The following is a 12,176-nucleotide window of genomic DNA, read 5'->3' on the forward strand; positions in this document are numbered from 1 at the left end:
CCCGAGGACAGCAACAACAGAAGAGACCTTACTCTGACATAAAACATTTAACCAAAAAACAACAACAAAAAAAACCTCAAAAAACAAAACAAAACAAACAAACAAAAAAACAGAATTAAAAGATTTTTAAAACACCTTACCCTGGCAGCTGAAGCAAAAGAATCAGGGCCATGAACTGCATTTCTTATGCCATCGGTTCCAAAGAGAGCTCTCAGGCTTTCGGGAGCATCGGTACGAGCCATCCCAGAGTTCGCGGGTCCAAGCAGTCTTTTCCACTCACATACAGCATCCTCTCTCAAAACCTCCATGGCGATGACAGGACCACTTGTAATAAACTGGATCAGCTCACTACAAAACAGGTAAAATCTTGATTGGCTTCATTTTTCTGTCAACCTGTCTCTCAAACTATTGGATATAGTGAATTCTGCCTGAGCAAGATAAAGTTTTCATAAATTGAGTGTCTTGTGGTAGCCTGAGGTACTATAAAACACTAGAGTTGTCAAATCATTTACTGTTAGCAAAAAAAATAAATAAAAAATAAAAAAAATAAATCAGTGTTTCATTGAATTTAAGACGACTTCATTGACTTAAAATGCATATTACTGGTCAACTGATGATTGCTTCTTCTGTTGTTCTGAAAGGTGAAGAAAGGATCTTCCTTTTTATTTTCATGTGGTTTACCATGGCAGTCAAATAAGATTTCATAATATAGAAAATTATGAGAGTGGTCTTATATTTACAGTAAGAATGTATTTTTGTGTAGATTAAAATTCAAAGAATGGAGGGAGACTTTCAGTCAATAAACACGGAGTTGGTCTAGTGATAAAGAAAATACAGAAATTAACAGGCCTTGAAAAAACATGCTCTTATTACTATAAAAGCTACTCTTGAGATATTCTTATCTCAAGTTATTAGAGAATACACACAGGTTCTTGATTAAAAATCCAGCTTGGAGTCACAGTAGCCCAAGCCATGGAAAGCAGCTGCTCGTTTCCTTTGCCACGTTTTATGTGCACAAAGCGCAGTGACAAGTCCAGCGGTGAAGAAAGGAACACCATTCCTCCCACTGTGTTAGGCAGGGACAGAATCCTTTCTAAAGCAAGCCTGTGTTTCTCTCTCATCCAAACTATGAGAGGACAGGACCGTCCTGGAGAAAAACACATACTTCCTTCCTTCATTGACTCACTTTTTAAATCATGTCAACTCATTCTGAAGAGGATTTCTAAAAAAGTAGTATGTACAAAGAAGTATTCATACTCTCCATCCTAACAGGCCTAAATGACCTCTTCATACATACTCTGCTAGGCTATAGCAGGAAAAAGAAAATAGATGTAAGGAACCAAAATCAAGGGAACAAACTCACGTTTATCCATTCAATAAGTACTTACCGATTAGAAATCAAAATACTCAACAATATCCTTGCTTCCAGAAACTGGTAATGTCCTGTTAATACAGAATTCTCAGACACACAGAATAGGCCTATGAGTGTGGCATGTAATAATGCAGTGAATATTGTGCCCAACTATAAAAAATCCTGGGAATGCTTCATGAGACTATTCCCAACCCTAGAGCTACATCTTCCATTGCATCTTTCCTAACACCAGAAAACTAGTTAATTCATCCATTTAATAATTTACTGCACCCTAGTCACATATAAGACATTTAACTAGGTGCTATAATATATGCTACCAACACAAAGCAGAACTATGATAAAGAATCATTTCCAAGAAAATTAGGTATTTTGGGAAGTCCGTGTCAGTTACTAGAGGCGGCGGGGTGGCAGCGGCAGTGAGTGGGCTCCTTGTGGCCTACAATAAACTTGCAAAAATGTCTCTGTGCCCGTTTCTTGAAGACCTGAAGGTAGACAAAGTCATTCAGGCTCAAACTGCCTTTTCTGCAAACCCTGGCAACCCAACAATTCTGTCTGAAGCTTCTGCTCCCATCTCTCAAGACAGAAATCTCTATCCTAGACTGTCCCTGGAGCTCTCCCAGTACATGGGCCTGAGTTTAAGTGAAGAACAAATCTGTGCACCTATGGCCCTGGGCCCTGGAGCACCAGGTCAGGGGCAGCTGGCGGCAAGACCTTCCGGTATGAACCCTATGGTGGCCCTGTGACTGGTAATGATGTTGGAACTCGTAGAGCAGAAATGAAGCAAGGGACCCGTGAAGTCATTTTGTGTAAGGATCAAGATGGAAAAATTGGGCTTGGGCTTAAATCAGTAGATAATGGCATATTTGTTCAGCCGGTCCAGGCAAATTCTCCAGCCTCACTGGTTGGTCTGAGATTGGGGACCAAGTACTCCAGATCGGTGGGGAAAGTGTGCAGGCTGGAGCACTGGTAAAGCACACGAGGTGCCCAAACGAGCTTTTGGAGAGCAGATTACTAGGACTGTTCATGACAGGCCCTTTGTCGGAGAGTCACCATGCATGACGATGGGACTGGACATGCTTGGCTTTATCTTTAAAGATGGGGGAAGATCACCTCCACAGTGAAAGACAGTTCTGCAGCCAGAAACGGTCTTCTCACAGAATGTCACATCTGTGAAGTCAACGGGCAGAATGTCACCGGGCTGGAGGGTGCTCAAGTGGCAGACGCACCGTCAACATCTGAGACGGCAATTACGATGACTCATGCCTGCTTTTATTTCTGAACATATTAAACGGATGGCACCAAGCTCTATGAAAAGCCTGACAGAGCACACATTTCCTGAGGTTAAAGTCATGGTACAATGGAAGCCTCACTGAACTCCAGTCTACTTCTTGGGCAGTTTGACTTTATATTATGCACATGAAGCTTTCTAGAAGCCGGAGAGCATATGCTGCATGAAGACGTTTCTACCTTATATTACGGCTGGGAATCTTACTGTCTTGATTGGATATCTTGTTCACACTTCAAGATCATTGCAGCCTCATTCTGGTTTTACAGGTGGGAAACCTTGGACAGATTTACTGATTTTCATAGAGTAGCTTCTCTACTGGAAACCCAACGCTTTTACAAGCCATTATGAGTAGAATGACTGATAGAGGCGTAGCTCTGTGTTAGAACCAGTCACCGTTATCTTACATATCAAGTCGTGCTGTTCATAATACTTTAGTTCTATGGCATAACTGCATTTTTAATGTGTAACCATAGTACACGGACAATGACTGCTTTTGATGGGTTTTTAGTTCTCTGGGTGTATGTGTGCTCTCACACATGCGTGTGCGTGTAAGACACCAATTAAGTGCACTGCTTGCATCCCGTGTAAGCATGATACAGTGTACGTTAGGTTGCTAGAGCTGGTGTTGGTCATCATTTAATTGTAATTACCTTTACTTAATATGCTTCGACTGTCACCTTAACTATAATAAGCATCTAGAATAAAAGCCAAAACACAACTATTGCTGATTTCTAAAACCCAAACTGCAGCTCTGTGTTAAACGATGTAACAGCACACACAGCTACAGCCCAGCTGTGTCTGAGAGTCTCTCGCCAATTGTGCAATGGAAATTCCTTTCTTCTAAAACTTACTGGTCTTACTTTCTGAGAAATGACTCACTATATATTAAATGTAAAAGATCTTATACCAGATAGGATAAACTTCTGACTCTCTTTATTCATGTGTGGATTACGTGGAATATGACCTAATCTTGTCTTTAGCATTCTGCACCCTCACTACTTAGGGGTGGTTGGAGGATGTTTCCCAGGTAATTTGTTCCACTTCCTGATCCCTCCCTACAAAATGGAAGTGACACTTTAGCCTGATTTTTTTCTTTATTATGGTTTATGCCTATTTCATCTTAATTAAATATGTATAATTTTAAAAAAAAAGAAAGAAAATTGGATACTCTAACAAGGCTTGGGAATATTTTATATTTCCTGATTTAAAGGAATCTAACATAATAATTTTCTCACACACATGTTAAAAGAAAAAAATCAAAAAAAAAATCAAATCACTATCATATGAAGAATACCAAATAGCATGTTTAGTATAGCTGCCTAATATTCTTTATAGAAATGTAAGCACTTCTTTGTCAACAGTAATATATACTTCACAATATTCACTTAAATTTAAATATATCCCAAATATTTAGAACATAAGTTCAATTTTTAACACATATTAGTTGCTCTACTTCAAGGAACAAAAGTATTAGTTGATAAGGGCTCTGTGAGGGCACCTGGGTGGCCCAGTTGGTTAAGCAACTGCCTTTGGCTCAGGTCAGGATCCTGGAGTCCCTGGATCGAGTCCCACATGGTTGGGGCGGGGGGTGGGGGCTCCCTGCTCAGCAGGGAGTCTGCTTCTCCTGCTGACCTCTCCCCTCTCGTGTTCTTTCTCATTCTCTCTCTCTCTCTCTCTCAAATAAATAAATAAAATCTTTTAAAAAAAAATAAGGGTTCTGAGAACACTGTTTTATGTATACAAGAATGTCAAGAGCACAAGTAAAACTCCCAACCCAGGAACACGGGGCTGGCTCAGTCGGAAGAGCTGTGAGTTTGAGCCCCATATTGGGTGCAGAGATTACTCAAGGAAAATTCAGTTGTGGGTAATCAGAGGGGGGACAACCATAAGAGACTGTGGACTCTGAGAAACAAGCTGAGGGTTTTGGAGGGGAGCCGGTGGGTATTGTGGAGGGCACGTATTGCATGGTGCATAAACAATGAATTTTGGAACAATGAAAAGAAAAATTAAATTAAATTTTTAAAAAACCCTTTAAAAATAATTATCACTCTATTTTAATCTACTGAAATCTAAAAAGAATGCTCTACCTTTTATAATTTAAACAAATCATCCTATTTACTTCTGATTAAAATTTAAGACATCTAATAATAAAATAAAAACTCTAATCTAGGGGTGCCCAGGTGGCTCAGTCCATTAGACATCCGTTAGGCATCTGCCTTCGGCTTGGGTCATGATCCCAGGGTCCTGGGATTGAGTCCTGCATCAGCCTCCTTGAACAGCGGGGAGTCTGCTTCTCCCTCTGACCTTCCCCCCCCCTCACGCTGCCTCTCCCATTCTTTCTCAAATGGATAAATAAAATCTTAAAAAATAAAAACTGATCTAATAAAAGGACAGAAAAAACAATTCATAGAAAATAGTTCTCTACTGTTATAAGATGTTGCTATGATCTTTTTGACAGATGCTTTCCATGTCACAAGTTTCTGAAGTACAGAAGTACAATTCTTTAGTTTTTTAGGATATCCTCCATTGTAAATCACTAGCCCCAAATTCAGCACCTACTTTAAAAAGGGCCTTGATTGATGGTCTACATGAAAATCCATTGCTTCTTTCCTATAAAATAACCAAAATGACAACAGTTAAAAATTATATTTAAAAAATTACTTGACTAAAATCTTGTAGCTTGCATTAATAGAATAAAGATGAAACACTCTATTTGATCTACATGTAACTGACTAGTGACTTTTCACCAAGTATTCTGCTCAAATCCTCCCACTGTTCAAGTTTTTTGCTCCCTGAAGATCTATTAAGATGTAAAATTACAATGAGCGTAAAGGGCGCTACTCTTCTGCTCATGCTCATATCTACTGCCTTCCTCCCATTCTTGAAACATAGTTTAACATTTGACCAATAAGAATTACTTGTTCTTTACAGATAAATAAGTTACATAAAAGAATGCAAAGCCATCTTCAAATTTAAAATTTATCACTTTCTTCTTCAGGTTTTAAACTTGAAAGGGCAGGTTAGAATTTTAATTTAATAGTTACAGTTTTCTCTCTTAGAGCTTATGTTTTAAAATCTGCTTGACAAATTAAGCATATCACTGTATTCTTATTGGTTACTAATGTATTAAAAACCAATGCTTGAACTGACATCATCAAAAAAAGGGGGTGATATAGAGATATTCAGAATTTGAAGGGCAACAGGGATTTACCTCACGAATCTATATTTTTCACTAAAGATATCTACAGCCACTGAAAGGATAATGGACTTTAAATTGATTAGCTGAAAAGTTCAAACAGCTTTTTAATCAAATCAGGTCTCTCTCAAACTGGGGCAGTTTTAAAGGCTTTAAATTGAGTTCACAGTATGTGACAAATATGTCAACATCAACTACTTTTGAAAACATCAGAGAAGTTAACATGTCCTCTAGCAAAGGATTATCCTTCCAAGCGTGGTAATTTAGTATGCAATGTTTTAAAATCTGGGCCCACTACAAAATGAATTCACGTAATAAACTGTAACAGGACACACTCTTATTCAAACCAAATGTACTGAAGTATTTTCTTTGGTGATGAAAGGATTATGAAAGTATACTATGCAAATATGATAAATAAAATTTGTCCCTAGAAATGAGAGTGGACGAAAACTCATCTTTCTAGGACCTATTTTGCCAGCACTAAATTATTCTCACAATAATATGTTAAAATAGGTTATGATTGCCTACATTGTACCTATGAAAATAATAAAGTTCAGCATGATCACATAACTTGGACAGGGGGATTTCAACCCAAATCTCTGGTTGCAAATCTTTGACTGTTTTTGTCCTTTCTGTTACCAACTACAGAGGGCCAAGAGAAGAATTCACCAAAAAAAAAAAAAAAAAAAAAAAAAGGATATATTATATTATAGTCTAAAATGAGGTAAAACCAAATGTCTGAAAAATTCATGTGGGAGCTTTCTAAGAGTTAGGGGTAAGACGACTGAAACAACCAGTTCTAAACTTTTCAACACAACTGGGCTACTAAAAAAGAAAAAAAAAATCATAATCTTTAATACTGATGAAAAGAAAGATCTCAATTATTAAAAGTGTTTGCTTCCTTCTTACATGTCACTGACCCAATAGTTCTCTCTATGCAACATCCAAAATGGAAACCAAGAATGAATCATGAATTCCTCCCATCATCCTTACCTAATTCTTCCCTTAAAAAGCTGAGATGGAAATAGTAACAAGTGCATCACCACTTAAAGGAGGTTTTTGTCATTGTTATGTCTTGCTGTGTTTTTATAAAGAAACCATCCTCTCACAAAGATTTACCCATTAATGCTCTCATGAAATGTTTCCTTAGAGCCCCTCGGAGTCAGGCGCTAAGCCCAGCTCTGGGACTACGGAGTCAGTGGGGACTTCGCCGCTGCCCTTCGGACACCGTCGTGACGGAGGAACTGACATTGGGGCAAACAAGTTCCGCAAAGACTTAAACGCTGGGAGACACCCCTCCCGGGCCTCTGGTACTCCTGGCAGGTCTCACTGGCTCTGCCAAGAATCTAAGGCCCCGACTGTCCTTTCTCCTACCTTTTCCCGGGAGTTACGTTTACAATGAGCAGCTGCTGAGGGATGAGGTCGTGTCTCTTCAGCACAGAGAGCAGCCCCGTGTACCGCTCGCTGATGAAGCAGCAGAGAGCCCGAGCTCAAGCCCCTCGCTGGGATGCGACCAGCTCTGCACACAACACGCACCCGGACCCACAGCACGTCACTCCCACAGGACGCGCAGGCAGGGAGAGCCGACCTAAGCATGATGTGCTTTACCTGGCGCTTGCTGCCCCCAGATAAAGTCCCTGTCTCCGGCTCAAGTGCTCCGCATCTTCTGCCTGGCGTCCACGCAAGAGGAGAAGGCTGACTGACTAGCTTTCACGGCGGGCAGAACCCAACACCTGACCGTAAAACTAACAGAGGCATCTGAGGTGCTGTAAAAGCATCAAGGAGCCAGTGAAGTTTTCTTGGGCATCTTTGTCTTGGGGAGTTTGACGCCAAATCCATCAAGCACCAGCAGTGTAGAGACAAACCATTTCCAATCTCACAAGAGCCATTCGAAGTCATTTCTCCAGAATCCAGTCCCATGCTGCTATGAGAGCAAGCTTTCTTGATATACTCAGAAATAAGACCAATTTAACTGCTTACAAAGGGTCATGACCTCGGTTTCACTAAATAATATCACCAGTATTACCGCTACTAACAACAGCTAACATAAACGTACACTTACTAGATGCTGCGGTTTTTCAACTACTTTGCATACATTAGACTCACTGAACCCCACGGCAGCTTCACGACGCGCGGGCCGTGACACTCTCCATCTTGCAGATGAAGAAAACGAAGTACGGAGTAAGGCAGCCCGAGCCCCACGCCCAGAAGGTGCGATCACATGTGCTCCGGCTCGGAAACGCGAGCCCCCGCCTTTCTGGAAAATAATGCAAACTGAAGACTTGACACAGGCAAAAACTCAAATATATGTGTGCGTGGGGTAAAATGGGAGGTATTCTGTTAAGGTTTCAAGGGATCGGGCTCAGGAAAGCCGTGCTGGATACCCACCAGCACCAGCCCTGTCCTCAGAGCCATACCTGCAACGGCCCCACAGAGCCTCACACACCCGGGGAGCCAGAGAAGCTCCCCGGCCCCAAATCAACAGAAACCCCCTGTGGAGCAACATAAGCACAGCGCGGCAGCAGCTCTCCGGATGCTCCACCAACGCCGCTCCTATAGTAAGTCCCTGAATAACCCAGGAGGACCCACTCCCAGGGGACGGATCGCTTTTCAGAGCAGTCAACGGCCTCGTCTCCCGTGACATACACGGTGAGGAGCTCCACGCGGCCTTTTCCAGATGCATTGCTCTTCGACATCTCAACCGTAACACTCCCTTGTCAAAGAGAAATACTCCAACCTCCGTTCCCTTTCCTACCACTTTTATACAGTGTGTTCGACAGTAAGAAAACATTACAATTACCAGGCATCGGTGCTATAGAAGCCAGTGGGGTTACAGAAGACAGTACATAATGGTTTATTGGTTACCTGCTTGGAGTCAGCCATCATCGATGGATCTAATTACCCGGTGTCTTACTACTCTCTCGTTCTAGTAAGTTTACTATTATGTTCTTCGCCAGTGACAGGTTTTTTATTTTAAACAACGTGACGAAAGATAAAAGATGATTTAAAAAAAAAAAAAAGAAAAAAACCAAGGACTAGACTTTACATAACTGAAAATGATCAAAAAATTACCTTGAAAGCATCATCATTTTGAGTTTGGTTATAGTAAACCCAGCTTTGTTTATCATTTCAATTATTTCTCCAGCTTTCGATACTGCATCGGGTTTAATCAGAGCCAACGTTCTGTATGGAAAAAAGAACAAATAATAAGTTTGAAAATAAAAATAGTTCAGTTTTTACTTATAATTCCCAAGTAGTGGTAGTTTCTTTAACAATCATTCTAGATCATCAAACATCAAAATAAATTATTTTAAAAAGTATATAAAAGGTATCTGAAAAACTTAAAGTAAGCTTACTATTTTTCCCAGGGAAATAAAAATTAGGTACCAATAATAATAATTACCAATAATAATAAATACCAGTAAATAATTACCAATAATTACCAATAATAATAAAAGCTTAAGGGGAAAAAAGTTAAAACTGTCATATTTAACATGTCCTAATTAATGCAGGGAAGGAAAAATTCTTTCTGTATCCTTCAAGCAGTTCCAAGTGGACAAAGAATTAAATTTACATGAGACAGATTAATAGGAGAAAAAGCCAAAGTTTTATTATGTGGCATGGAGGCCCAATAATGAAACTGAGACCCAAATAAATGACCAACAAAACTGGCAAGGTTTTCTTTGGTTTTTTGTTTGTTTGTTTAAAGATTGTATTTATTTATTTGACACAGAGAGAGAGATCACAGGTAGGCAGAGCAGCAGGCGGGGCGGGGGAGGACAGAGGGGAACAGGCTCCCCGCTGAGCAGAGAGCCCGATGCAAGGCTCCATCCCAGGACCCTGAGACCATGACCTGAGCCGAAGGCAGACACCTAACAACTGAGCCACCAGGAGCCCCCCAAACTGACAGTTTGTATACTTCCTAGACAAAGAGACAATAAATTTGTGAGGGATTGACAGGATAAAGGAAACAGATGTGGGGAGCCTGACTGGTTCAGTCAGTAGAGCATGAGAATTGTGAGTTTGAGTCCCATATTGGGTACAGAGATCAGTGAAAAATAAAATATTTAAAAAAAAGAAATGATAGGAAGCTTTAATTAGTAAATAATTCTAAACAGAATTTAACGGAGGTAGTAGATTAGAAAGAAAGTAACGAGGTTTGCTTCTAAAGTTTGGTTGGCTTTAAAGTTTCTATCTCTGGAAATAAGGATGTCTTTTTTACTACTTAGAACAGGGAGAACACCTTCCCTATGGGAGGTTTATTTCCTGCATCAGGGGGACAGAAGAGAGTCTGAGTGTCCTTGCACTGTTTTTAAAGTGACTTTTATTTTAAATGATCAGTATGTCAAAGTGGCACATTTTGGGCCATGCTGCTCTTGGCCTCCACATTATAAAACATTTAAAATTTCTATTTCTTAGAACACAGTTTATAAAAAAGGACAAATCTTTTTTAAAAACTGCATTTAATATATTATGAACTTGATTTTTGGTCTCTTAGACTTTAACAAATACAAGCGAAGCAGTCAGTTCATCACTGATCTGGAAAGAAATTCTTCCTTTAACACCCAAGCATCACACAAGGGTCGCACAAAGACCCAAATGTCTTCTTACCCAGCAACTTAGCTCGAGAGCAAGCAGCATGCTAACTTTTCAAATCCTACTTTCCTCTAAGAGGACTCATCAGAGCCAAGCGCTCTTCCCACTCTGAAGCGCCAAAAGGTTTTTGGAGATGGAGATCACGTGAATGGCCTCACTTTACTGATGAGGTAACCAGGACCAAAGAGTGACACCAGGGTCACACAGCCAGTCAGAGGCACCTTCAGGACAGAACACCCAGCTCACAGACTCCTAGGTCTGCACTCTTCCCATACCACAAATAACATCGCTCCGAGTATCGTAATTACAAAACCCTCAAGTGTAGTATTTGCAAATATCAGATAAAAATCAGATGAGTTCGAGTAACTCAGTGCATAGGACATGCAAAATTATGATAAAGAACTGCCACCACTTTCCCTCCTTCGTTTTCTGTCGTTCTGACACACAGGCATGAGGTCAAGGGCTCCGGCTAAGAAGTGCACTGGACTTCTCACAGCTGGCTTCTTCACCCACGAGGCAAGCCTAAGGATACGGCAAAGCTATAATAATTCACGTTAACTCATGGCTGGTTTTTAGAACATATAATAATATAAGTTCATCTCAACTTATTACAAGCCGTGCCAGCAATCCTTTCCTTTATTTTGAAGCAAATGACACACTGTTAATATTCATATTATATGGCTTCATCAAAGAGAGAAAAGTCTTCACTTTTTAGCTCACATTGTAACACAGTATACTCATATCACCCGCATATACAATGAAAACTCGTCACTTTTTAACTCACATTATGACACGTTATACCCATAAACCAAACTGACCCACGTATTGCTTATGCTAAACTCTGGAAGAACCTTTGCGAACTACAGCTCTTAAAGAAAATATACAACACATCAGCAGTCACCAATTTCTATGAACAAGAACCAACATGGAAAATACAAAATCGACAAAGCTTAAAGTGCAATTTCATTTTCTTTACATGCCTTACAGGAGGCAAAGGGCTGATAACTGGGAGTCATTAAATAAATCTGCCTAAGATCGCCTCACTGCTTAACTGTTCAGTAAATAATAATTAAAGTATATTCTATACAGAAAGGAAGACGGGCTTGCAAAATCACGTGTGTCATTTAAAAAGAAGACAGCACATAAAGAAACAAAAGGACCAGTGTCCTCTGCTGCAGCATAACAAGCTACAACACTGTGGCCTGTGGAAGGGTTCACGTGCTCCATGCCTCCTGCTCCCGTGTGGGGACCCAAGTCCCTCGGGCTGCAGCAGGACTAACCTACTTTCCCAGAGATTTGCAGACCAATGGCCTTGAGAAGTGAAGGACCAGACTTTCCCAGCAGATAAGGACTGACCACATTTGAAAACAGCTGCCACTGATGCCAGCAAGTCTGTTCAGGGTCATGTCTCACGTCGACACACAACTATCTGCTTGGGCACCTGCTTCTCCCACACGTCACCCCCACCATTTCCACGCCTTCGCTGGACAGGGAAGATGGGCTCGGAGACATTCGTCCACTATCTTCCCAGGTTGCCAGCGCCCTACACAAAGCAACCTTTCCTTTCCCAACATACTCCTCCCGGAAGCATTGATTTTTGATTGACGAGCTGCCAAACTTGAGTTGAGAACCTGTTCTCTGTCCAGGAAAAAAACCACCCCAAAATGGAGTGGCCTAAAACAGCAATTTCTTAAGGTTCTGAGGTGGCCGGGCAGCAGTTTCAC

The 12,176-nt window shown here is 40.7% G+C and overlaps 1 protein-coding gene and 1 pseudogene across 4 annotated transcripts in view; one reads left to right on the forward strand and one right to left on the reverse strand.

Annotated features, from left to right (window-relative positions):
* The window catches only part of NME7 (NME/NM23 family member 7), a 276,360-nt gene that overhangs the window by 212,121 nt on the left and 52,063 nt on the right, over positions 1-12,176 (reverse strand). For all 4 annotated transcript variants that reach the window (XM_059145681.1, XM_059145682.1, XM_059145684.1 and 1 more), the window contains exons 4-6: positions 8,929-9,039; positions 5,220-5,270; positions 141-348 (exon numbers count right to left, since the gene is read on the reverse strand). In XM_059145681.1, coding sequence (XP_059001664.1) covers positions 141-348; positions 5,220-5,270; positions 8,929-9,039 — 370 coding nt within the window. The remainder of the gene's footprint in view (positions 1-140; positions 349-5,219; positions 5,271-8,928; positions 9,040-12,176) is intronic.
* Positions 1,828-2,745, forward strand: LOC131814727 (syntenin-1-like; annotated as a pseudogene).

Source organism: Mustela lutreola, chromosome 14 (assembly GCF_030435805.1).
Source record: "Mustela lutreola isolate mMusLut2 chromosome 14, mMusLut2.pri, whole genome shotgun sequence".
In the NCBI taxonomy this organism is placed as follows: domain Eukaryota; kingdom Metazoa; phylum Chordata; class Mammalia; order Carnivora; family Mustelidae; genus Mustela; species Mustela lutreola.